Here is a 27,801-nt window from a genome sequence, read left to right as displayed (position 1 = left end):
TCTCAATCAGGAACTTGCGATCGGATCTGCATTTAAGAGTGAATATAAATATTAGAACTTCGTGGTTTAGGATACGTTTAGTTTTCAGCCTTACACTTTCCATCTTCAAAGTAAAATACAAGCTTAGAGCAGCCAGAGCAGTCTACATGGAGCCACTTCCACTCGTGTTTTGTGTGATTGGTCTTTCATTTCCATCTATGTATGATGATTCTAAGTGTATTTATCTTCCCATGTTATACTATGTATACGTACAGCTGTGTAACCTCTTGCACTTGGTTTTCAAATCTGTAAATCTCTAGTAAACACCCAAAAGTATGTGGGCACCTTGACATCTATGAGCTTGTTGGACATCCCTTTCCAAAACCAGACATTAATATGGTTTTGCCCACCTTTGTGGCTGTAATAGCCTCCAGTCTTCTGGGAAGGCTTCCCACAAGATTTTGGAGTTTCTGTGGGAATTTGTTCCCATTTAGTCATGCTGGAACAGGAAAGTGCCTATGTGCAAATGTTTTTCACAAAGTTGGAAGTTAACAATTGTCCAAAATGTGTTTGTATGCCGTCACATAAACATCACCGTTCACTAGAACTAAGTGGTCTAGCCCGGCCCACAGACCATCATCCTTCCTCCACCAAACTTTAATGTAGGCGCTCTGCGTTCAGGTAGGTACCGCTCTCCTGGCATCCGTCCTTCAGACATCCAGTGTGTGCTCTAACCCTTTGTGGCTGAGCGGTTACCGCTAGACGCTTCCACTTCACAATAATGGCACTTGCGGTGGGCCGGGGCAGAAATTTCACAAACTGGATTGTGGCACAGGTGTCCTCGTATGACAGCGCCATGTTTTGGCACTCAGCACTTCATACAAAACCCGTTCTACAGCTAATGTTTGCTATGGAGATGGCTTTCTATGGGCTTCATTTTATACACGTTGGCAATGTGTGTGGCTGAAACGCATAAACTCAGTAAGTAGGAGGTAAAGAGGCATAATGTACTTATCAGGACTACCATTTTTTTTCTTAAAGTATGCCAGATTCTCATTGTCCATTTACATAGAAAGTGATATAGCTTTAATAACTATACAGCAGCCTATGCAGCTTAAAATACATTTTGGCCCCAAAAATCTGTCTATTGTTTTGCTCAGTTAAAATTATTTAATTTTTTGAAAGGTAATCTGAGATCGTACAAGACAGCACAAAAAGTTTGGCCCAATGACAAAATCCTCAGGAGCCAAGGAAGCCGCACTCCATAGATTTATCAGGCCCATATTACCGTTATCAGTCCAGTGACTTACGCCAACCCTTTGTGTAAACACTTTCTTGCCCTGAATGATATATATATATATATATATATATATATATAATATATATATATAATTTTTTTTTTCTTTCTAACTTTCGCTAGTTTTTACTCAATTTCTCATCCTAAATTTTTAGCTAATCATCCAACTATGGTATCAAAAGAAAGCTTTCTGTCCTTGAAAAACAATATATAGTTTACATAGGTACACTATTCGCAGGGAAAGAGAATAATCGCTGAACCGACATACTGCAAAAATGGCAAAACTGCTCTGGGCTTTGAGGTGCCAAAAACCCCTGGGACTGAAGGGGGTTAATACATGTAATTCCTATTGGTTTTGTATCCTTATTTCTTTTAATTTAAGGCTTCTTTTTTTCATATACAGTATGTTCAACACAATTAGCCAACGCTAAATGTTCACAAGATAATATATGCTGAATGACATCTTACCGAAATGTATGTTGTATGAATATAAGAAGATGGCAAACACAGGGTCGCATATTGCCGTCTCAACATACATAGTCGTGGTTATTTTGGATAACAGAACAAGACACTTTTCAAATCATAGAAAGGATATTAAGTCCATTTTTCTTATGAAATTGTATCCTAATTTCTCATGCCGTATCATCCAACGTTGTGTTTTGCAGCCGCTTGTCTCCTTTGTTGGGTTAATAGCGGGGTGGAGAATGGTTTCCTTGCTGTGAACGCAATTACAAACATCCTCAATATCTAAAGCTAAGGGAGGTCTCCTGGAGCCCTTCCTGATTAGCTCAATTCCTCATTGCTGTGCGATAGCAACTTGTTACTCTTCTCAGTCACAGAAAATAACCTGTAGCTTGATTGCACTTGTTAATTTTTATTCGAATAACATTATTTCATTAATATTGTCTTAGCTCAGGCCCAAAGGCTTTGAGTTTTACGCTGCCATTGAGGGGGTGCTTCAGAAATCCACGGTTTGTATCAACTGCGGCCGTTCTTAGTAGTGAAAAAGTACATTTCTTTTACTACTTTGCACGTCATAAAACTGTGAAATGCTTCCCTTTGCCGGATCTCTTTCCCCTGGGATTGTGTGAAGGAATAAAGAACACAGCTTGATCTTTCCTAATGACTGTGTCCGTGTAGAGGGGGTCTACATGCAAACGCTTGGATATCAGTATGTGGTTAGGGGTTATCCGGTGCTAATGTTGAAAAGATATTTCACATTAACGCCAACAGCTGGTAGTGTGGAGCTCTAAACGAAGATAAAATAGCTTCCTACAACTTGGTGGATTTCATGAGGCAATAATTGAAGTGGGAAAGGCTATGCTCAGAATTAACCCTTTAACATATTCAGTGTTAAGTAGGCCTATGGATTTTTGTTCAGTGCTTAGGATCTTACAATATAGAACTCATGTTTTCATGAAAACTTAGCTGGCTCCACTCTTGTCTGGGGGAACCTTTTTCGGGTCTTGCTCCACTCCTGTCTGGGGGGGGACCCCTGTCGGATCTGGCTCCACTCCTGTCTGGGGGAGACCCCTGTCGGGTCTGGCTCCACTCCTGTCTGGGGGGGGGTCCCTGTCACGATCTGGCTCCACTCCTGTCTGTCGCGATCTGGCTCCACTCTTGTCTGGGGGGGACCCCTTTCGCGTCTGGCTCCACTTCTTTCTGGGGGGGGACCCCTTTCGCGTCTGGCTCCACTTCTTTCTGGGGGGGGACCCCTTTCGCGTCTGGCTCCACTTCTTTCTGGGGGGGGACCCCTTTCACGTCTGGCTCCACTTCTTTCTGGGGGGGCACCCCTTTCGCGTCTGGCTCCCCTCCTGTCTGGGGGGGACCCCTTTCGGGTCTGGCTGCACTCACTCCTGTCTGGGGGGACCCCTTTCGGGTCTGGCTGCACTCTGGCAGACTTAGTTACTGATGAGCTAAATAAATAAATGCTTTATTTCCAGGAAATGTAACCATTTTATATAAACAAGCCAGGGTAAAAGCACTGCCTATTTGTAGTCGGTGATCTGGTCACTGCTCCTGGAGTGCTCTGATTTTAACCAAGATTGTTGATTTTAACTGGATCCCTTCTACCATCTCTGAGCCAAAGTGAGTGGTTCTCACTACATGGGCAGTGAAAAGATTGGTTAGCTCTTGCATTCTGCTGATTGGCCAAGACATAGTGATGTCATCAGCACATCTATAGCCCATAAGCTGCCAGATCACTACATCTGAAAATAGGAAAATAAGATAACTTTGACTTCTAAAGTGGGTTCACTTACACTTTAATAGAGTTTGATTGGCGCTATATAAATAAAAAATAAAATTGCAGTATTTGGTAAATTGGTAGAGTACACATTTGTTATATAAGCCCTAGCCTTTAAAAAAAACCCTTTTTCTTGAAAAATATTTAATCCTGTTTTAGTTTTTAAAAAGGATATAATTGAGTCATGGGGAAAAATACTTTTTATAGCAAAGTTAATTTTCACCTGCTGGCAGTTTTTAGTTTATACCAATTACTATGTAAAATTTGAGCTTTCCCAAGTTGCTAAGTTTTGCAGCAGGTTTACCCCAGCCGCCCTGGGCCTATTTGGCCTAGGCCAGGATAAGTCACTGTCAGTCTGTATGTATACACCAAAAAAAATCACGAAACATTAAACTGGTTTGTGAAGCCTTCCTACATTTGTCTATCACTCTATTTACTTGCAGAGTATATTCAGAAGCAGTAATTGTTTATTTTAAAGCTGAGATGTATGTCTTGTTACTGGTGTACATTGGAGAATATCTTAAGACTATTTAGCAAGAATAGATACAAAATAATTTTTCTGCCTAAAATGGCTTTTTTTGTATGCATCTCAACATAATTGTTCTGTTTTATATCTAGGTCCTGACTTTGTAATCTGTGATGAAGGACACATTCTTAAAAATGAATTATCGGCTATTTCCAAGGCTATGAATTCCATAAGAACAAGGAGGAGGGTCATCCTGACGGGCACCCCTCTGCAAAATAACCTTATTGAATGTGAGTTTTTTTATTTGCATCTGTTTAAATAACGCTTTTTTTGTAAAGGTATACTCTGGGTATTTTCTTCCCCACCCTTTCCTGGAGCCTGCGTAATGTTTTTTTGTCGGCACGCTCTGAGTGCCTCTGAATACTCATGCAAGCACATTCCACGCAGTCCTGGGTATCTGAGTTCATTCATTCATCCCATGTCAGGAGGCAACTGCTAGGTAATTTACATGAGCAGCGTTTTACATTAAATACAGTTTGCTTCACTAATACCCGATGAAACGGGCATGGCTGCCGCCTTGAGACCACATAGCAGTGAGCAGGTATGTGTCAGTTAAAAAATATGTCTAGGAAATGAATTTGTAAAGCCAGATTTATGGGGGGGTTTATGACGCTGCGTACTTAACCTGTTTCTAATGAGTCAGTGTGCATTGCAAATGTGCTTTTTGTCCAATAGGGTGATTAACATTTAGACCACCTAACATTTACATTTTTACAAATGAAAATACAGTCATTGAAGATATATCATAGCTGTGAACCTGGGCAGGACTCGTGACATCAGTGACAAGGAGCTTAATCAGACCAACACTTGTTTAGTAAGAGCAGGTTGAGTGTCCTGTTAATGTCCACTTGCACTATTTTGTCTTTTTGTTACCTTGTTTAATAGAGAATATCATACTGAAAATGTCTGCTTGTTTTAGACTTGATTTGCAGCCACCTGGACACATTGTTTTTTATGTAAACCATACAACTGATATTCAGCATACGGTTTCAATGGATCTTGGACGGAGGAAGAATGTTACTTAATTTGCAGTCTATCAATTGTTTCTGATTGTAAGTCTGTCTCCCTTTCTCCAGATCACTGCATGGTTAATTTCATCAAGGAGAATTTGCTTGGTTCTGTAAAAGAATTCCGCAATCGCTTTATAAATCCTATCCAGAACGGCCAGTGCGCGGATTCCACGATGGTCGATGTCAGAGTAATGAAGAAGCGCGCTCACATTCTCTATGAGATGCTGGCTGGATGTGTGCAGGCGAGTTATCTTTAAAACTAGTTGAATTACGAGTTAGTGATAAAAATATTCATTTACCAAATATGTTAACATAATTAGCTTTAAAGGCTTTGTGTCTGTACCATGTATATTAAAGGGTTATGTTTGGGGCTCATTGAACACCCCTTCTTTAACAGCTCAGTGGCAGCATAGAAGTTTAAAGGGAAAGCTTTCCATATGGTAACTTGTTCTTCTTTAACTGTGTGTTTGTCTTTAGTTAGGTACTTTACAAGGTTTTTTCTTTGCATGCTGGGCAAACACATCCGTTTCACAGCGGCTTTACGGGTACCTGAATGTTGATAAGGTTACAGCAGTAAATGTTATAAATAAATGTTCATATACTGAATTATGCTTGTCTGTGTCTTTCGCATTTCAGAGGAGAGATTACACCGCTCTAACAAAGTTTTTACCACCAAAGCATGAATACGTTTTATCGATTAGGATGTCTCCAATTCAGTGCAAGCTCTACCAGTACTACTTAGACCATTTAACAGGTAGGTCTTTCACTTTTTTCTTAATTTAAATGCAATTTCTTCTTTTTTAAGTAAAGTTATGAAGAAACTGGAGGCTGACAAATTGTGTGCATAGCAATGATGCCGAGCATTCTGCCGGGATAATGCCATGTCCGTTGCCAAGATTGGATCAAGTTGTTAGTCCAAACAACTATCGTTCATGGATAGATCACTTTGCCTGTGTGCCAATTTCTAAACATCATATTTTCCACCAGTGTGTTTTCCAATCTCTTGTGGATCATCCACTGTTCTTGTGATCATTTCACAAGTGGCTTTCATGGGCACAGGTGGCCTTTTCTGGTTCCACAGTTGGGAGGCCCTCCCTTAACATAGGAACCACCTTGAAGTAAAATGTATTTATGAACTTAATACTTAATCACAAATAGCTGAAAAGCCATTTAAAGCGTGTCGCCTGTCCTTAACACGCTGCTTAGTTTTCCTGAAAGCTTATAGTTGGTAGCATTGAACATATGTGGCTCTTTACAAGCCGCTAAATCAACAAATACTTATGTGAATATCATCTCAGCAGCCAATCTTACCAGTATATCAATAAAATGTCTTTCTGGTACCCTGCATGGTTGATTGTGACATCCAGGCATCTCGCCTGTCATTATTTACCATGCATTCCCTACGGTGAAATCATTCTTCGGCACAATCTGATAATACCCATCGAAGAACCATTATCTTGCTAACCAGGTTATATATTTTTTTAACCACTTTCTACGTTGACATTTCTAGACACCAGAAGATGAAAATGTTTCTTTAATCTTATTTTTCCCCCTTTGCGCTAAGTATGTTGGGTCTGAACTAATTACTATAGTCATTCTAGGAGAGTTTTCTTCCGACTTTTGTTGGAATTAGTCTCTGAAGTTTCTTAAACAGGATTAATTTAAAAACAGAATGATATCATACGTCTACGAAGGCGTGATGGACAGCAGATGCTAAATCTGGGTACAAAAGGGCACCATTCACTAAGCCGTTTTGCTTGTGTTTGTATAGTTAAGGATGCCTTAGATAACTTGCCAGTTGATTTTTTTTTTTTTTTTTTTTTCTTTCAAATTTGGTGCAGACTATTATCATTAGGCTGGATTTCATGGTATTAAGATACCCATTGAAAAAAAATAAATCATGTTACATTAGTTGCCCTCGGGAACTAAGTATTTGAGTAAGTAATCTAATAAATCCTTAACGTTCTTGTAACTTTAAAACATTTCTAGAGCGGCTCATTTGCCCCCCCCCTCTTCCTTTCGCTTTAAATTTCCATTAAATGTTTTTATTGCAGCATCTTGTATTGTAAATATTACCTTCTTTTTCGTGTGATACACGAATACACTTTGTTCTCAGTTGCATTTAGTAATTTATTTTTTGCCCGAAAAATACGCTTTTTTTTTTACATTTTGACATATGACTGTTTTAATCTAATAGGATCAGCAGCTATTGGGTTTATATTTGTAAACTAGGCATACAAATTTGTACAAACTGAAGCAAAAGTTAAAGCGCCCCCTATTCAAACCAGCTTACAGTCTAGAAGTAAATGAATTGCTGTTTAAGTGATGATAAAGTTCTCTGCCAGTCTTTCGATGATAAATTGACTTCCGTATGCGTCTGCATTTCACATTACAAGTGGTTTGTTAGAACAAGCGAGATGTTTTGAATTCGGGTTTTTGAAACTCAGAATACGTATTTTTAAAGTAGCGTAATGGAGTTATAATCTTTCCAAACAGACTGTCAAACAAACAAAACATTTTCACTTTATCCGCTGTGTCTTGAGTGCTGGCAAAATTTCCAAAAAATATCATATTGATACTTTTAGGAAGAATAGCCAACCTTAAATGTTCCATATTGCCCTAAGAAATGGCACAGAATGGTCATGACAAGGAAAATTTGGTTAGGTTTTCCTGAAATGAACACTTGTCAAGCTCACCGCCCCTGAATACATTTTTGTTTTTTTAGATCAGACTATGTACGAGGGGGCTGAGCCGGTCAATCTTCTATAATACAGAGTCCGAAAACTTCTGGGTATTTGAGTTATTAGAAATGGGTTTCAATCCTGTGGTGGCTAGAGCTTTACCACGGATTTCTCATATAAACTTGTGTTTATTATTTTTAATGGGACCCCCTATAATATGCTCCTTGACTTGCATATCATGGGCGTTAATACAAAAATGACAGCTTGGTGTTAACCCTATTAAACGTTTGCATGAACAGGTGTTGGTGCAAGCGCTGAAGGAGGAGTCCGGGGCAAGTCTGGAACAAAGCTTTTCCAGGATTTCCAAGTTTTAAGCAGAATCTGGACTCACCCTTGGTGTTTGCAGCTGGACTATATTAGCAAAGAAAATAAGGTAAAGACAGATATCAGACTGCATATTTTTGTCTGAATGTTTCCCCAAAAATCTATGCCAAATAGTGGGTTGAATTTCAGTGAAATAATGGATTTTTTTTTTCTTTTGCGAGTAAATTGCTATAGATTTGCCTGCTTCCCTTTGATCTCTGATCATGCGCCTTTATATTTAAAGATGTATGCCCAATTTTAAAGTTTTATTTGAGATGTCAGCCAGGCGTTTTCCAAGTGACTTAAACAGATGTTTGAACAGACTTCAATTTAAAATGACATTGCTTGCCTTTAAATAATCCATATCAGTGACGTCACAAGTGTCTCTTTTACAGGGCTATTTTGATGAAGACAGCATGGATGAGTTCATAGCATCTGACTCCGAGGAGTCTTCTATGACCCTAAGTTCTGAGGAGGAAGTTGTAAAGTAAGCCAGTTGACAATCCTGGGGTTTAAAGGGTTTCACATGGATTCTGTCGCGACCTTATTTGAATGATTTGACTTTTATGACTACAATTGGTGGAAAGTGTTTTAATTATGAGCAACGTTGGCCTCTGCTGGAAAGCATTCTACCTACCAGAATGGTTATTTTTGTTTATTGTCTTCTGCCAGAAAATCACTTAACAATAACGTAATGTAAAAGATCACCAGGAATTAGTCAAACAATCAGAGCTAAATTCCAACCAATCTTATTCGTGGCTTTATGTTCTGCCAACATCTGAATTAAATTGATGAAGCGATTTGTTTTTCTGGGTTTTTCCTTTATGCACTTTTAATTTTGTAATTTTTATTTTTTTTGTTTGTGCATTTAAAAAAAAAAAATGAAAATGGTTCCACTGGAACTTTTTTAATAAAGCGATGTTTTGTTTTCTAGGAAAAAAACGAAAGGAAAAGGCAAGCACGATAGCAGCTCTAGTGAAGAGGAAAGTGACAATGATGTAGAGGTCATTAAAGTTTGGAATTCCAGATCACGGGGTGGGAACGGGAAGGATTCCACGGCTGATGCTGTTACCAACAGTTCATCGCTTAAAGTAGAAGAAAGTGAGTAGAAGTCCCGAACTTTAAAGAAGTTGGGCTGTTCAGCACATCATTAAAGTACTCGTGATCAGACATAAAGGAATTTTTAAGATAATACCTGAACATTGCTTTGTGCCAAGTATTTTTATAGCAGTTGAACCAAGATATGATCCATTGGTGCCATCCAAACAATATAGCCTGTTGGTAACATGGAATGTTAGCTTGTCTAAAAGGTTCTCAGTATGGCAGAATGTTTAATTAGCAGCGCTTTAATTGCTTTTCATTTTAGTTCATCACACACGATGTAGTATGAAAATGCTTGGGTAGTTTTATTTTTTTAAATGGTTATTTTTTTCAGCTGTGCAAACAGTAGTCAAGACTTTTGCTGTCTCCGTATTTTGTTGCTAACCTAATCTTGTGGAAACTTTCTTAGTAACTCTCCATCCTTAGTCTAAATTGCATTGGCCTGGGGTCAGATTGCCAAAAAAAAAATTCAAGTGATGTTCCTGTTGATGTCTTCTGGCACAGTCTCATTATTCTCCGTTTAGTAAAATCAGGTTAAAAAATCAATGTTGAATTCACACCTAGAGCTAGTGAATGAAGTTGCTATCTTTGAATTTGAAGTTATGCTCCTCAGCCATGATGACCACGTGATTTGTATTTGTGATTTTCTACGTTGTGCGCTGCTGCTGCTTCCAAAAGTTCTTCAATCTGCAGTTTAGCAGAAAAACCTTTTTCCGTGTTCCGCTCCATGTAGAGCTCGAGTGTTTTTTGGAGACCAGCTTTCCACGATGCACAGAATAAACACAACTTTTTAAACTCCTAGGTTAGGAAAGCAGTAATCAGAAATAAGTAGAAGTTAAGAGTAAGATAATTTTATGTATACTTATTACTTCCCATTATAGTGTTAGCGGGGCATGTGATTATTGACCACAGATAATTTCCTACTTGGTAAATGTCTGCCAAAGTTTAGCTAATTGTAACCTCGGTAGTTAAACATTAATGTCTACGAAGCTGCCGAATTCCACCAAACTTGATAGAAAGCCTATCAATGTAATTGGAGACAAACGCTTAGATTTTATTACTTTTTAACCTTTCTCTTTTGTTTGATAACACTCAAAGTTCCAGATCTGAAAGCAGTGCATGTACAACCTTCAAATGAGCCGCTTTTCTTTACCTTTATTTGTTTTTTTCCCTCCCACTGGCAAAGCCCCAGCTGCATCCAACCCTGGTAGCCCAGCCGCAGACTGGTATAAAGAATTTGTAACGGAAGCAGATGCTGATATCATGGAACACTCCGGGAAAATGATGCTTCTCTTTGAGATTCTACGCATGGCAGAAGAGCTAGGAGACAAAGTGTGAGTTATGTAGCTATATATGTTTGCTGTTATGTATTCATTTGTAATGCGCATGCTTTTATTTTCTAGGTTCCATATGACCATATTTAAATATTAACCCCTTAATGACTGATGTGCCAGTTACATCACAAAAAAGAGATACAATAAAGTACCAATGACGTGCCTGGCGTGTCATGGGGATAAACAAGCTTAGAAAGCAATCATTGATCGCCTCCTGAGCTCTGCTCTGTCAGGGCTGCTGAAATGCCTCGCTATGGAGGAATTCCACAACACAAATCGAGGTCTTTGTGTAATCGCTCCTGAGCAAAATCACAAACACCATTAGTATATATAATATGTTTTTTTTTTTAAATGCAATGTGCTATCATATGTGTACTTATTTTGCAAAGAAACCCATAACATTGGATGTTTCTTAACTCACATGGATGTCATGTGGTTATGGCCTTCTGCAACATGTTGTCTTCTTGCATTTAATGTTCAAAGCCATGCTTGTCCTAAAGAAGATGTCTAATCTGTATGGGTACATTAAACATGAAAAGGGGAATCTTGATTAAACCAACATATTTTAAAACTGAAAAAAATACTGTCTCGGCTACAAAAAACCCTCAGTACTGAATGGGGTTAACCGGTTACAAAACAGACCTTTGCTAAACCTACGTTTTCAGTATTCCAGTCAATGTCTGGGTAATTAAAATCCCTCGTGATTAAAATATGACCCATATGTGCAGCTTTTCCGACTTCTGATAAGAGCCGATGATCCCCCTCAATACTAATGTTTGGGGATTTGTAGCATATACCTTTCATTAACATATACCACACCTCTTCCTCAAAGGAAGAATGATAAAGAATACATATCCAAGTACTTCGATAAGAAATTCTTCCTTAGTGGGTCTGTATTGGACATTGAACTGCCGCTTTAATAAACATCGGGTCATGGAAGTATATTTAGAACTACAACAAAGACATGACGGATTTCCTTTTAAAGTTTGTCTAGATTGTTTTGATTAAAATCACTTCCTAAATAAGAGCTAGATTGAGTAGTTGCATTTCCCAGATCACTATCATGCCTCCGCGCCTGCTTTTAAGAATAACCTGTAGTTGCACCTTGTTTGCCCTTAGGAATGACCTATGGCCTTTTTAAAGCCATCACTCAAACCCTGTGTCAGCAGAGCTCTTGTTACAAGTGTTGTGTATGGGTGCCATGTGTCAAGTCGCTATATACATGAAATCTCTAATAAATCTATTTCGGCTAAAATAACTTTTGTTTCTGATATATACATTTTAGCTTAGTGTTCAGCCAGTCCCTCATATCTTTGGATTTGATAGAAGATTTCTTGCAATTCGCTAACGGAACGTCCCCAGAAGATAAGCCCACTATTTATAAAGGTATGTAATAGGTTTTATAAAATATTTTTTATGCTGTTTTTTTTCCATGTTGTATTTTTGTTGCTTTCCTTTCATGAAAGGTCAAACGGTACTAATAAATTGATAGCCAATTTAATATTTTAGCCCTAAAACAACTTTTCTGCATTGTTCTATAGTGCCTAGAATTCTTTACTGTATGGGTTGTTTTTTTTTTTTTTAAACGGATACAATAATCGTTATGTCAAATTTGTAGGAGCCAGCAAAATATGTAAGAGCTGTTTTTTCAAACATGTTTTTATTTTCTGTCTATGATGCTCCATCATATGTACCCTTAATATAATACATATATATTCATGCAAAATAAATGTCCTATTCTAAAGATATCACTGTGTAATAAATAACAGAAATTAAGTATTTATTAATACATTAAAATGTGGCAAATACGTATCAATGATAAGTCTGTCAAGCAGTCTCCTACTCCTTCTCACCATCTTCTAGGTGCCAGTAACCTTAGGGTCATTCCTGACACTCATGATAACCTCATATGCTGACATCCACACACACACACATGCTAAAACCAAATACTGACACACACTCGTGCTGCCACCAAACGCTTACCCACTATAACATCATGAGGTAACTGACACATGCTAACATTATATGCTGACGTCCACGCATACACACTAAAACCAAATACTGACACACACACTTATGCTACCACCAAACGCTTACCCACTATAACATCATGAAGTAATTTACGTATGCCAAGATTGTATGCTGACGTCCACACGCACACGCTAAAACCAACTACTGACACACACGCACTCGTGCTACAACCATACGCTTACCCACTATAACATCGTGAGGTAACTGACACATGCTAACATTTATATGCTGACGTCCACGCACACCTCGCAGTGACACATGCTCGCGCCCTATGCTCATGTGTTCCTGGCCAGTGCTCCCTCTTGACCTACAAAAAAACCTTTGGCGCCAGGAAATGATTTCTAGTCACCATGGCGACCTCACACCCAGGGTTTGTTGAGCCCTGTGTTAAGTGTAGGTTTGCCCTTAATTCTGTCGTTGCAAGCCAACATTAAGTCACTGGGCTACTGTTTCGATGAGAGAGTTTAGGCATTGAGACTCTACTGCTTGTTCTCTGATACCTAGATAACAATCACTTGAACACAAAATGGTTAGCGATTCTCTTCAACCTTCCGCTGTTGAACATCATCAAATCGCTTGCTCAGCCTTTGCAAAAGTTCTGTATTTTTTTTTTATCTTCCTAGGTGAAGGAAAGTGGTTTAGAAATATTGACTACTACCGTTTAGATGGGTCGACCACGGCTCAGACACGGAAAAAATGGGCAGAGGAGTTCAATGATGAGACCAATGTGAGGTAAAAGGAGTCTTGTGTTGCAAATAACAGCTGCCCAGTGTTCCTTTTGACTGTTCTGCGTAAACGTTTGCCTTTCTTCTCTCCGCTTTCATCTTGCCAGAGGCCGTCTGTTCATCATTTCTACAAAGGCAGGATCCCTTGGCATAAATCTTGTGGCTGCTAATCGTGTGATTATCTTTGATGCCTCATGGAACCCATCATATGATATTCAGAGTATCTTCAGGGTTTATCGATTTGGGCAGAACAAGCCTGTGTTTGTTTATAGGTTTTTGGCACAGGTATGTAAAGAATTAGGTTTATTAAAATGTATAAATCTGTCCATGTGAGCTCTTACCACCCCAATTGTGTAAATAAGGCACAAATAATTCCTTTAATCAGTCTGCTAAATTATAACATCAATGTACCCTTTTTACACATTTAAAAGTGCTATAGTAGAGCTAGTTGTACCTAGCAGAGCTAGCCTTTGGCAATCTTTTTGAATTGCACAGGTTTGGAAATAGCTTTATTTCACGTAAACTGATTTTTTTCTTGTCTGAAGGAAATGATGTTTGCAAAACTGTCTATTTTAATCTCATTATTTACTATAGAAGTTGTGTGCATAAAGGACAGTAAATACCTGGAAACTCAGGAATGCATAAGATGAACATGTCTTTGAACGTATTGGCTTTTAGTTTGATTGTTAGAACTGGCAGGTCATTTCTTATATTGGCTAATCTTTTGGATTGAGGATTTTTGTTTTTGTGCTCCTTTAACAGGGTACCATGGAAGAGAAGATTTATGACAGACAGGTTACCAAGCAATCGTTGTCATTCAGAGTTGTTGATCAACAGCAAATTGAGCGGCACTTCACAATGAATGAGCTAACTGAACTTTACGCATTTGAGCCAGATTTATTGGATGACACAAACTCTGAAAAAAAGAAAAAGCGGGAGACCCCGATGCTGCCCAAGGTAAAAGGGGCAGTGATGCCCATGCTGTCTAGTGCTGAAACACCTCTGCCTTTTCCAAGAGATTTCTTAAACTTTACCTGCACTAGAAGCGACCATATAAATATTTACTGTTTAACGTCTTATTATTCATTTGTTTGCTTACCGCTTTTTCTGTTTTGTTAAGGAAATGTGTAGTTTTTTCCCCACATGTGACTTTAATATTTGTAGCGTTGCATGTGTTCTCTAACATTACACATACTGCTGCTCTGTAAGGACCTATGGCCACAACCTGCAACCACACAGTTGATCAGGAACCCAGCTTTCTTGGGGATGTACCTGTGTCCTGGGCATCGCTTTGTTCTCATTGACATCACGTCATAACACACACACACACAAACGTTTTATGCAACTTGGGCATTTGGAACCTCCCAGTGTGTGTGGATGGACAGTTCTGTTCTTGCTTAGCCAGCTTATTCAAAGGACGGGGAGGGTTTCAGTGCGTTTGGTATGGTTTTGGTAGCACTTAATTGAAAACCTTTTGTTAATAGGCATCAGAAGTAAGTTTGTTTCAGGCATGATTGTTAAATACCAAAAACCTTCATCTGTCCAATGAAAAGTAGAGATGTATTGCAACTTGCAGCTCTGCTTATTCAGAGTAATTCTTTCCTTTTCACTTGAGATTCTTTGAAAGGTAACCCAGTACCGTCTCCTGTTACCCCTCCTCCCCTTCCCTTCAACCATGCAGTTATCCAACATAGATCTTTCCCACAGAAAAAGAACGCCATCCAGTGTGAACTGAAGCTTGACGTGAATATTAGGTGACTTACACGGTAGAATAATGGCTTTTTCCTTCAGAGTGGGAACACGTCCCTTTTCATGGAGAGATTGATGAGATGTCGTACCTTGGAGATCATATTTAGGCTTGCAAGATAAGGTTTAATGAAGTAAACAAAAGATTTTTTTTTAACTTCTTAACTGGCTGTGTTGTAGGGACCCGTTATCTACCCCCTCTCCCGTTAATGATTTTTTTTTGGAGCAGACCACCAACAATGACCTTGCAGCTGGTTAAGGAGCAAATTAATGTTGCTACAGCAAGAGAAATACAGCTTAGACAGACGAGAGAGGCGCTTTCTTCCCCGTTCTTAGCTGCGTATACGATGAAGTACATTTTTCTTAGCAATGTTTTACCTACGTTTCTTAAATTATGTTAGGTATTCTATTCATCTTTTTTTTTCTTAGACGTGACGGTGATCCAGACAAGTATGATTTCGCCTCAATCTTTTACAACAGAACATTTTCTGTATGGTAAATCTTTGTGTGCCTACATGGACAGGAGTGTGTGGGGGGGCATGCTCAATTAGGTTTAAATATCTATCCAATAATAGGTCTGCGCGATACCGCTGCCGCTGTGCTAGTTCCGGAGATTGGGAACTTGGCTCATCATGCGGAGGCAGGCTGGAAAATAACAACTGCCATTTGATTATTCAATTTATTGGCCTTAATTTGTGATTTGTCAGTCGTTCTTATCTTTTTCCAATAGCTAATCTTTTTAAGATCTACAATTGCACTTGCATGTGCTCTTTCATTAATTGTTCAAATTTAAAGGGTTTCCCAAAGATTTCTTTGTCGCTTAAGGACTTTTTGGGGGGGGTTAACCCCAAATGGCCCTGTGTAATAGTTCCAAGGTGTTTCAAGAAATCTCACTGGTTAGCCCTTTGTAATGCAGGAATTAGAAATGACGTAATAGTTGAAACCAGAACGTTCTTGCAAACTCCCGCTTTAGTTCATACTGTAAACTTCAATGATGTACCTTTTGCCAGCAAGAAATGCCGTAATATTTAGTCTTGCATTATTTGCAATGTCTACCGGGCAAGATGGGGGGATCTCGTCTCTAATTACTCTTCCTGTGTCCTGCGTTTATTCCATTTTTCCACTATTGTGGGCAAAGAATGACTCGAGCAGTATTTGTGCTCATGACCACCTTCGAAAAAAACTTTGTCTGTGGTTAATGCTGTCTAATACAGGGCTTAATAACAACAGGTGCTGTTTAGTCCTTAGCCCCAGTTTGTATTATTTGAGTGAATACCCTTTTTTGGAGAGCAGTTAATAAGGGGTGAGATGATCCTGAATGCGATTAGTTTTGATTCCAACAATACATTAGCACATGCTACATTTTTATAAGAATCTGTTACAAAATTGGTCGATCAACAAAGAAACAAGAATACCGAATTTTCACCAAGGAAATGGGGCAGTAATTCTCCAGATTTCCTTAAATGGGGCAGTCCGGTGCCCCATACAGCCGCTCTAACAAAGCAGTTATGTTAAAGTATATGACGGTCTTGAGTGTCTCTAAGTACTTTCAGATATACAGTGCTTGCGTATTTACGAAGCAGGCACACATTTGCATTTGTTGGTGCCTTCCAGCATTAGTTACATATGAGAGATAAAACCTCTTGCTGTGTAGGGTACCAGGGTATTGAGGACTATTATTATTATATTACTATTATGTAGATGCGGCGTCCTTTTATCCCCTGCCGCATTTGTTGCCGATGACTAAAGGAGTCCTGTCTCCCGGCACATATTATACTTACCGCTGGTCAGATACAGCGCTGGCGCAGCAGATGCAATGGAAGTCTGCCCCGACATGCATGTCTCGTGTACCGCTCATTTCAGGTAAGGGCAGCTGCATCTTTTAGGTCTGGTACATGGGTTTTTTCCCACTTTGAAGAATGCGTATGAAAGAGCTTACTAGAAAGCTCTGAGTTTTGTTTAAGTTGTATATTACTTGTACGCAGTTCAGCAAAGTTCTCTGTGTATCTATTGAGCTCGAGCACATCTCTTGTGCTGGCTCTTATAAAGTAGCGCAGCAGAATTCAGAGAAATCTCGCTTATCTGATATAATACACCTGGGTTTTTTGTGTCTTCGGTACCCGTCGGCAAGAACATTTGGCAGAGCTGCCAGCTTACTGATCATTTTAACACCTATAAAAACATTCAGTGCCAGTTTTGTCTTTATTATCATACGATAAATAAAACATGACAGGCATTCTGCAGATTATTTTACCTTAAAGTGTTATTTGACTTGTGTGGAATAGATTAACATTTAACATGGTAGCTTTGATGGTTTCTGGGAAGCTTGTAGATTTCAGGGTTGCGTTTAATCTTAATTTTGCTTTCCTGTTTCTTCCATGGTGAGATGTGGAGGCGCACCTGATGCAGTCGTGAGTTTGTCGTAGTCAAATCTACAACTTTGAATATATTGGGTTTTTATATTAATGCAGTGTTTAGTCCATCTTTAGTTACCCGATGCGTTCCGAATTCCTGCAGCTCATGTTTTAAGATGCTGGTTCCCGTAATATAAACTTTTTTTCTGTTTTGCTTTTTGTAGGTGTCGTATTTGTATTGTCAGTTGAGAGCCTAGTAATGTGTGCCAAGTTGCATTTTGTTATGTGAGGCAGAAGAGGAGGAAAACTTGCATGCCGTTGACATGGTTACCCCTGAGTTTGTTTTCAAACCTGTACCTATAGGAAATGAAGCACTTGTGAGAGTTGAGTATAGTCCTTTGTAGGGCGGCCTTTGGACCCGAAGGGGCAGTACTGGCCTGAGCTGACGTCGTACGTGCCTTATATGATACAAGACGATTACAGCAAAGACCCATTTTGGGTCCAGTAATTTCAGGGTGCTTGTATCTGTTTCCCTAACCGCGAAGCCAGCAAGCAGCCATATTAAACCTCCAGAAATCATCTTCGTTTTATTGGATTCCAAATAGCATATATAAGTCTTTAAATTCGAATACTCGGCCAGACTCAATTAACATATGTACTAATCTTGGCTCGCTTCCCTGGGGCTGGCAGATTATACATGACTTGTTTTATAATAGTGAGTTGGCAGCTTATCACCAATTTCAGAAATGTAATAAAAATGCCAAGCCCGTTGTGCAACAGAGATCAGAGGGGCTGATAACGTTACTTCAGTGGTAATTGTGGTTTCTAATAATAAAGCTGTTTGTGTATTTTTGTGTGCTATAGATCTGCCTTTTCACAATAATAAAATACATAAGGTATATGTTGCAGGCCAGAGTCTTCATGCCTACCTGTATAAGAACGAAGACGATTATCAAGCCCTTTGCTTGATTTTGCAATCTCTTGTTTCATTGCCCAGGCCGAACCTTAGTCTTGTTGAATGATATATTTTGATAATTAGAGACAGTAAGTTTAACAATCTCAAGGACGGGCTGAACATAAGTTATGGCACTAAAATATATGCTCCCTAAAGAGATCAATAATATGTTTCATTCCATATGTTTATTATGTTCACCGTTGTACTGACAGCTAGTTGGCACATGGCAGCAAATTGAAACAATCTTCTTCCTTCGAGAGTGCCGGGCTAGTGGATTTGGTGCGAGTCCAGGAGATACCGGCTTGGATTCTTGGATAACGCGTGAAACATTGCAAATTCTGTATCTTTCATACAAAAATAGATATTTGGGTGTAGTTGAGATGCATTCAGTTTTTTGGGTTGTTTTTTGTCTTGAAATGTCTTGGAAATATTGATGGATTAATATTAGATAGGTATGCTGTTAAATATATAACTGTTACATCTGCGTTGAGTAACTTTACATCTGCGTGTAGTCCTTTTAGTTTTGTAACAGTCAGGCACACAGATTATATTGTGTGGGTATTCCTTGTAAAAGTCTCTATACCTTTTGGGTTTTGAAGATGTATCCCGTATTTGAAGTATATACATGCCTCTTATTAAATGCATCTGTAATAATTAGACTGAACACACTAATTAATATATAAATATTTACTTTTTTAGGTAATATTTTGTTTTCTTAGGCTAGATATCAAGGCCAGTAGCAGGACATCTCTATCACCTCTACGTCTGTCTGAAAACATATTAAGGACACTTATGTTCTTGTCCCTTCTCAGGATACGGTGCTTGCTGAGCTGCTGCAAGTCATGAAGGAGCACATAGTGACCTACCATGAACACGACTCCCTCCTGGACCACAAAGAAGAGGAGGCTCTGACTGAAGAAGACAGAAAGGCAGCATGGGACGAGTATGAAGCAGAGAAGAAGGTTAGCTCTATGCACAAGGCTTACTTGTATAATTTTATTTATCTTCTATTAACATCATGGCACTGGCTGTTAAATAACAGGAGCACTCCTTGTTCTAAACTGGTATTCTTAATGCAGAGTAAGATTTAGGGCTACTTATACAAGTTCAAGTCTGGAAGTTGTTGTCCTCCTGTCGCTTAACAAAATTAAATTTCCTCTGTGAAATCATTCTGTATTATTCCTAATTTCAAAAAATAGTAATCTTTCCAAGCATAAACCAAACATTACCTTGGGTAATAAGTGAGATGGGGTATAAACACAAGAGGCGGTAGATGTATCCGCATTTAAACAGAAAATACTTCCTTTCTGCATTTTATTTTAAATAGGGCTGAAGGGAAAGAACCCAACATCATAAAGCGGATGCTCCCTCTATCATATGCACTTTAATGCGTATCATAGCTGCGTGGTCCTTTAAAAGATTCTTGTTATCCGTTTTACAAATGCATAGGGGGGATTTTTATGCTCCCCCAAATGCCCTGCTGGTTGATCAGCTCTGGCTCCGCAGGCCGGGCTCTGATCAGACCTCAGTGTATATGTGTGTTTTTTATTTTGGAAGAATGCATGTTCTTCAAAATGCATTCTTCTTTACAAGGGCTGCCGTGGACAGTAAACTGTCCCTTTTAAAAGCCCCCAGTTTCCAATTCTGATTTCAATGACTGGCTTCTGTGTAGCACTGCTTGCGTCTTGGTTGCGAGTAGAGCTGAAACAACGAATCGATAAAATCGATAATAATCGATAACGGAAATCATCGATAACGATTTCCGTTATCGATTAATCGAGTGATCAATTCGTTGTTGGAGCACTCGGCTCCTTTTACTTACCTCCGCGAGCGTTCCCCGCTTCTGCTACACGCTCTGCAGTCTCCGCCTTCTTTTAGCTACGTGACGGATGTGACGCGTTCCGGAGGTAAGTATTCTTCATGTCTATGTGCACGGATCGCACAGAGCGAATCGCTCTGTGCGAATGGAGCCACTCGCACAGAGCGGTTCGCTCTGTGCGAGTGGCTCCACTCGCACAGAGCGGTTCGCTCTGTGCGAGTGGCTCCATTCGCACAGAGCGGTTCGCTCTGTGCGAGTGGCTCCATTCGCACAGAGCGGTTCGCTCTGTGCGATCCGTGCACATAGACATGAAGAATACTTACCTCCGGAACGCGTCACATCCGTCACGTAGCTAAAAGAAGGCGGAGACTGCAGAGCGTGTAGCAGAAGCGGGGAACGCTCGCGGAGGTTCGCTCTGTGCGAGTGGCTCCATTCGCACAGAGCGGTTCGTGAGTGTGGGTGCAGGGCAGAGTGGGGGTGGGGGTGCAGGGCAGAGTGGGGGTGGGGGTGCAGGGCAGAGTGGGGGTGGGGGGTGCAGGGCAGGAGACTGGGTGCAGGGCAGAGTGGGGGTGGGGATGCAGGGTGTGAGTGTGGGTGCAGAGCAGAGTGGGAGACTGGGTGCAGGGCAGAGTGGGGGTGGGGATGCAGGGCAGGGTGTGAGTGTGGGTGCAGGGCAGAGTGGGTGCAGGGCAGAGTGTGAGTGTGGGGGCAGGGCAGAATGTGGGGGCAGGGCTGGGTGCAGGGCAGAGTTAGAGACTGGGTGCAGGGGCACAGTGCAAAGTGCTGGGTGCAAAGTGCCAGTGCTGGGTGCAAAGTGCCAGGGCTGGGTGCAAAGTGCTGGGTGCAAAGTGCCAGGGCTGGGTGCAAAGTGCAAAGTGCTGGTGCAAAGTGCTGAATGCTGGGTGCAAAGTGCTGGATGCAAAGTGCCAGGGCTGGGGCAAAGTGCTGGGTGCAAAGTGCTGGGTGCAAAGTGCCAGGGCTGGGTGCAAAGTGCCAGGGCTGGGTGCAAAGTGCTGGGTGCAAAGTGCTGGGTGCAAAGTGCAAAGTGCTGGGGCAAAGTTTCTTGAACAGTAATAGTCCACCTCTTTTCAGAATGTTTGGGGTTATTTTGTTTCATAAATATTGTGTTTGGGTTCTTGTACTTTGAAAATATTGTTTTTATTACATCATAACAAAATAAGAATGTTAATGTAAATTTTAAGTTGTTTTTTAACATCCAGTTCATTAAATTCTTTTAAATAAACGAAAAATTTGCATATTGTTTTTTTTATCCGATTAATCGATTAATCGAAAAAATAATCGGCCGATTAATCGATTATTAAAATAATCGTTAGTTGCAGCCCTAGTTGCGAGTAGCTTCCCTCATGTGGCCAGTGGGTATATTTTAAAGAACTTTCCAAAGCAAGATGATATTAAAGCCCATCAAAAAGGAACATTTCACTTAAAAATAAAAGCTTTATGGAATATACAGCACCCAACAGCCCAAAGTTTGTTTTGAAGTTGATTTGTCTTTGACCTGACACAACCTGATGAAACGAGAAACACCTCTTGACTCACTTCGCCATCTGTTCCAGTTGATGTTTATCATCTGTTTTATAGGCTGGATTATGTCTTTTTTCAAAATACTATGTTACTATGTAAGGCTTTTTATCCAATTGTAGATCAAACGTATAGTGATTTACTGCCAATGAGTTTGTATTTCTCTAGCTTTATCTTTTACCTGCTGTGAGTCCTTGAACTGATTGGGACCGCATATAGTCTGCTGCGTATCGATGGTTCAAAGAGAGGGAGGCTATGGGGTTTCTAAATTCCCTGCACACTGTCATTTTGCCACCGTCATACTAGTCTACATCAGGTGATACTTTTACCGTCCCTGCAGGATGTTGCCAATATAATTTTTCAATGATCATTTCGACAGACTGCAGGAGCAGCTTTAAGCCTGTAGCACATTGTTCTTTAATGGCGTTAACCACTGTCCATCGGCATGCAGTAGGATTTCGGTTGTTACGTTAGACAAGTATGGCCCCGGCAGTGATGTATACATGTGTTATACATTTTACATCAAAACCACCAAAACAGTGTGAGGTTCAGTTTGGGGCATGGGCTTGGTATTATTCCCTTTGATTTTAATTTTACATACCGTATTGGCTCGGATATAGGCCGCCCCCGTATATAGGCCGCACCCTAAAAGTTTGGTGCTTTTTTAAAGAAAAAGTTTTTTTTCTTTAAAAAAGCACCAAAAAACATGCTGCCACTCTGTCCTCCCTCCCCGAGATACGCTGCCACTGTTCTCCCTCCCCGAGATCCGCTGCCGCTGTCCTCCCTCCCCGAGATCCGCTGCCGCTGTCCTCCCTCCCCGCGATCCGCTGCCGCTGTCCTCCCTCCCCGCGATCCGCTGCCGCTGTCCTCCCTCCCCGCGATCCGCTGCCGCTGTCCTCCCTCCCCGCGATCCGCTGCCGCTGTCCTCCCTCCCCGCGATCCGCTGCCGCTGTCCTCCCTCCCCGCGATCCGCTGCCGCTGTCCTCCCTCCCCGCGATCCGCTGCCGCTGTCCTCCTCTGCCCCCCCCTCCTCGACTTACCGGAGCAGACTCCCGGGTGTCTTGCGGGGCCGGCGAGGGACATGTACGCAATACGCGTATGCAACTTCCGGTACCGGAAGTTGCATGAGCGTATTGCGTAAATGTCTCCCGCCGGCCCCGCAAGACACCCGGGAGTCTGCTCCGGTAAGTCGAGGAGGGGGGGGCAGAGGTAAAACGCTTAGATAACCTCCCGTGCCGGCACCCCCCCCCGTGGGAAGTGCTGGCAGGGGAGGCTGTCTGAGCGTATCGGGGAGAAGGATGCAGGTCCCCTGCACCGCTGCGGGGGATCTGTATCTTAACCCCGCTGCCTGCCCGGCGCCCGGGACTGCATGTCCCGGGCGTCGGGCGCTAGAGCCCGAATATAGGCCGCACCCCCACTTTAAAAACTTAAAGTGGGGGAAAAAAGTGCGGCCTATATTCGAGCCAATACGGTACATACTGATGAGGGCAGCCACAAAAACATTCAGAGGGGATGGGAGAGATTTATCTGAAAGGCATATATAGGATAATTAATCTAGTGTGTGGGACTAGTCATTTATCTAACTTTGATGGACATTTTAAGCATTTTTTTTTTGCATTGTTTTAAACAGTATTTAATATGAGCGGTGGTAAATACTAGTGTCCTTCTTACCCCGCACATCCCAGTCCCAGATTATGTGCAGAGCCAAGAGTAAAGGTACATGCTGTTCGGTTACACATTACGTACATACTGTTTAAGCAACTGTTTTCTCCTTAAAATGCCTCTGTTAATTACATTTGTTCGCACGCTTGGTGAAGCAACGTAATATAGTTGATGAAACCTTAGCATCTGCATGTATTTCTTTCAAAGGGCTTGACCAATCGCCTTAACATGACAGTCGCGGCTGGGGCAAACTATTCTCAAATGAATTTCAACTCTCAGTCTCCTTACATGCCGTTGAACCTGGGAGCGTTGTCCTCTCTGACTAACCAGCAATTGGAGGTAAGTCGTATAATCCAAACAGATTGCATTAAGTATGGCCATTAAAGAGTGATTCCCCAACCAAGTGCAGTTACACTGAGACTGGTTTATCTTTATATTTTACAACTGCCGTACATACATTGAAGACAAAAAGTGATTTGATAGCTTGTCTTACTCTACAGCTGTTCCCTTACTTAACCCATTCAGTGAGGGTATGCACTTCACGGGTAAGAGTTGCTCCCCCCTCTAGTGCTGCAAGGAATAATTACTACTTGAGTCTAGAGAATCTGAGTTCTGTGTTAGTAGTTCTATTAACCTTTCGCTAAAAGACTTGTATAGTTTTCTCTATACTTTAGATCACTCATCCTGCATTTTTGTATTTTTATAGGATCTCATTAACCAAGGGAGAGAAAAGGTAGTTGAAGCTACCAATAACATAGCGTCGGCGCGAATCCAGCCGTTGGATGACATCATTGCAACAGTGGTACGCTGTCTGAATGTTAATGTTTTTATCTCTGCATATCTGTGCTGCTATTCACTAACCTTTCTGTAATATCTCCTCCCCAGTGGAAGGAAAATCCCACCTTGTCAGAGGCCCAGGTTCAATCTTTGGCACTGAGCAGACAGTCAAGCCAAGAGCTGGAAATCAAGAGGCGGGAGGCCATTTATAACGATGTCTTGACCAAACAGCAGATGGTAACTATTTTTCCTAGAAGGAACTAGGCCCTTAATCAAAATGTTGTTTAAGGTAGCACCCACTCTGGGAATGCATTAACGGTGTGTTTTTTTTCTTAGGGTAGTAATACCCCCAGGAACTATGTATGCTCTATCACTTTTTAACCATAATCATGCTATTGACTGAATATTGCTAATGTTTCTTTAGAGCTTTTCAGTAGAGTCTTTACAGGCAGACTCTTAATCCCAGGCTTTGTTTTACAGTTGTGAGTAGGAGTATCGGATAAGATTAGTATGTCTTTGAAGGACAATATATAACCAGAAATGTAAAGTCATTTGTTTTCTTGAACTATGGATAAGATATCTTAACACCTAGGCTGTGCTTAAGGCAGCTAAAATATCATTTTAAGAGCTGTGCTGCCGTGAAAGTTAATGCTTGTCTCCTTCCTTGCTTGCATATTCATGTCATGCAGTCTTGGATGCACCTGGTTGTTGCTCTCCCTGCCATTGCTAGATAAGCACTTGACCAAAGTTATCCAAGAACCAGTGTAGAAATAAGTATTCCAAAGATGCTGAACCCATGGATTTAGCAACTGAAAAGGCCTGGAATGGGTCTTCCACCCCTAATGTTTTATCTCATGTCCATGCAGAACGGGGTGCATTCCGAGAGACTCTGGCACTGTCAGTAGTTGAGTCTTTACCAAAGAAATAAAGCATTATCCTTCCTGCGGAATCCCTTTGAATTGTTAATGCCAGTGTTTCCTGTACGGCTATTTCCAGCTGCAGGCTTCACTCAATTAAAAGTCATTCCAGTCACCAGGTTACAAGTTAATTTCAGTCCGCATTGCGTAGGAATGTCCTGGCCTCTCTACCACGCTGGCCAGATCAACAGCATTCATCAAAATACTCCTCCACCATTACATTTCTGTTTCCACTTGTGTTTCAGCATTTCCCAGTCCTGCCTGAGGAATTGCCCCTTTTGTGACTATATTGGAAAACCCCCTCTAACAAAACCTCTGTGAAATAAATGTGAATTTGGCTTTGCTCTGTACGGATACAATGTTTAACTCATGAACACGGCTTAACCGCGTGGTCATGCTGACTGAAAGGGCGCTTTACAGTCCTTGTCCATTGGATACTAGCCTATTAGTGATGGTGATAAGTTTAATGGCTTTCCCATCTGGTGGGGTGTCCCTTTACTAATTGATTTCAGAGCAGAAACTATTTTGTTCCCTCCCTCTGGATATTTGAGATGGAAGCCCCGTGTTCTTTAGTTTAGAATTTCCTGAAGTCGCTTTTGTTCCACTCTTCTTTGTTGCAGACAGCAAATGCTGTTTTATTAAAAAAAATCTGTTTAAATTTACTTTATCTTTTGTTTTTACATTAAAACTTCAGAACATAATGGCACCTCCTAAAAAGCAGTTTTGCATTGTGTAGACACGGGCCTGGCTAGCCTGCCTTGGTGCTCTATAAGAAAACAGTTATATGAATGCAAAGATATTTCCGTGGGGTCATTCACACTAAAGGAAAATACTTTGGTGTTGGTACTGGCTTAATTGAACCTTTTTTCTGTGCAGTTAATTGGCTGTGTCCAGCGGATATTGATGAGCCGAAGGTTGCAGCAGCAGTTCAACCAGCAGCAGCAGTTACAGCAGCAACAGCAGCAACAAATCGCATTTCAGCAGCAGGCTGCGCTCAGTCGCATGATGTTGCCAAAGCCTGCATCCATGCTACTGAATGCAGCCAACTTCTCGCAGATCAACCTGCAAGGAATATACCAACCCGGGATGCAGGGGCATCCATTGCAACGAGCCCCACCGCCCATGAGAAACAAAAGTGCAGGAGGCTCTCAAGTGAAAAAGATGTGATATTGCACTAGAACCCTTACATGGATTGTTTCAATCATAGAGATCTTTTTTTCCTTTCCCTTTTTGTGTAGAAATCGATGGCTTGACATAACTTTGCTGTACAAAAGCAATGGCGTTTGGTTTTTCTTAAATGCCAAACTGTATAAGCTTTGCAGTGTAATCATTTAGTTTTTGTTTTTTAGTTTTCACACGTTGGTGTTCGAGATGAGTCCACAGGGGCTGCAATGAACTTTTTTTGCTTCCTTAGTGCAGAAGAGACATGTTTTCAATGAAAACACGCCTTCAGTAATTATACCAGCTTCTCTTATGTAAATCTATATGCCCCTTTGCCTCTGACCTTGCAAAGCCACCTCAGAAGCAGGCTAATCGGTATGCAGAAGATTTGTTCCTTATTAGCCCAGTGCACCTTACATGCAGTTTATAACATCCACTAAGGTTACAACCCAGTGAAGAAGGGGCCTTACAGGTGCCCGGCGGCATTGTATCAGACCAAGGGTACATGTTTTGGTGCAGCAGAAGGGTGAACATAATTTTGTGGTGCAGAAGCCATCACTCTTCACCAGAACCCGTACAAAACACTGCTTTGGATCCATGCATATAACATGACTCGACCTGACTGACTTTGGTTAAAACACCATAATGATCTAAGAAGTAGCGTTTGCATTTAAATAAGTGTTTCTTGTCAGCTGAAGTCTTAGATATCACATAGCCTAAAGCACTGTTGTCTAACATGTATTTATGACGTTGGATTCCAGAATTTTTCTGTTTTAAGCTTTCTTGAAATTCTTGCCAGAGACCGCCAGTCTACTCCTTTGGAGCATTTGAGGTTCATGTGATATGTTTGTTGCATATTAATGTCTGCTTTTAAATGTTTCATGCACATCCTGTGCCTTTTTGTAAATATAGTTTTTTTTCTTTTTTAAACTTTTTTTTTTCTTTTGCATCTTATATTATTTACATGTCAACTTCAACAACATGCCCCCATGACCATCCCAAGTTCTTTTGGGATGATGATTCTAATTGGTCCAGATAATTGGTTGGCTCCTGAAAAAAACATTTTTCAAAATTGAGCTCTAGTTTGCACATTTAAAGCAAAGCCACATTTAAAACACGGTAGGTCAAATTTCTGCTTGTAAGTGAACATGTTTATTTAAATTGTGTATCAAAACCTGGATGGTTTTAACAGTTTGATACCGTGATCGCTGTGTTCACACACAGCGGACATGTACCGTTCCTTATGTTACTACCGCTCACAAATCCATGAGGTACTTAACGCTAATTGCCCTAAAATAATAATGGTGGTTGTGGGCTCCTTTATAAAATCGTTGTCGTTGTGTAAAATTTTGCACCTGTAGTTAAGTCCTACAGATGCACTTCCAAAGTCCCTGTAAGCCCTGGGAAAATAACTAATACGAGTGGTAATGTACTACGTAGATGGCAACCAGTCTGATTACAGTACAGGTCAAGTGAGAGGGACACATTTATGTAAAAGTTATCCACAATCCATTTTTAATTTTGCTTTCAAAGCTGTCAGTATAGAATACAGAGACAGGTGCTGGCCATTTCTTGAGTT

The 27,801-nt window shown here is 40.8% G+C and overlaps 1 protein-coding gene across 1 annotated transcript in view; it reads left to right on the top strand.

Moving 5' to 3' along the window:
- The window catches only part of ATRX (ATRX chromatin remodeler), a 56,121-nt gene extending 29,747 nt beyond the window's left edge, over window positions 1–26,374 (top strand). The window contains exons 20-35 of the mRNA XM_053473439.1: window positions 4,140–4,277; window positions 5,124–5,299; window positions 5,694–5,811; window positions 8,038–8,171; window positions 8,497–8,588; window positions 9,036–9,203; window positions 10,384–10,536; window positions 11,822–11,922; window positions 13,191–13,299; window positions 13,400–13,577; window positions 14,055–14,249; window positions 19,160–19,309; window positions 23,575–23,706; window positions 24,074–24,169; window positions 24,253–24,381; window positions 25,938–26,374. Coding sequence (XP_053329414.1) covers window positions 4,140–4,277; window positions 5,124–5,299; window positions 5,694–5,811; window positions 8,038–8,171; window positions 8,497–8,588; window positions 9,036–9,203; window positions 10,384–10,536; window positions 11,822–11,922; window positions 13,191–13,299; window positions 13,400–13,577; window positions 14,055–14,249; window positions 19,160–19,309; window positions 23,575–23,706; window positions 24,074–24,169; window positions 24,253–24,381; window positions 25,938–26,228 — 2,360 coding nt within the window. The 3' untranslated portion in view covers window positions 26,229–26,374. The remainder of the gene's footprint in view (window positions 1–4,139; window positions 4,278–5,123; window positions 5,300–5,693; window positions 5,812–8,037; window positions 8,172–8,496; window positions 8,589–9,035; window positions 9,204–10,383; window positions 10,537–11,821; window positions 11,923–13,190; window positions 13,300–13,399; window positions 13,578–14,054; window positions 14,250–19,159; window positions 19,310–23,574; window positions 23,707–24,073; window positions 24,170–24,252; window positions 24,382–25,937) is intronic.
- Window positions 26,375–27,801: the final 1,427 nt, after the last annotated feature.

Source organism: Spea bombifrons, chromosome 8 (genome assembly GCF_027358695.1).
Source record: "Spea bombifrons isolate aSpeBom1 chromosome 8, aSpeBom1.2.pri, whole genome shotgun sequence".
NCBI classification, from domain to species: Eukaryota; Metazoa; Chordata; class Amphibia; order Anura; family Pelobatidae; genus Spea; species Spea bombifrons.
This window is presented reverse-complemented; position numbering and strand designations above follow the sequence as displayed.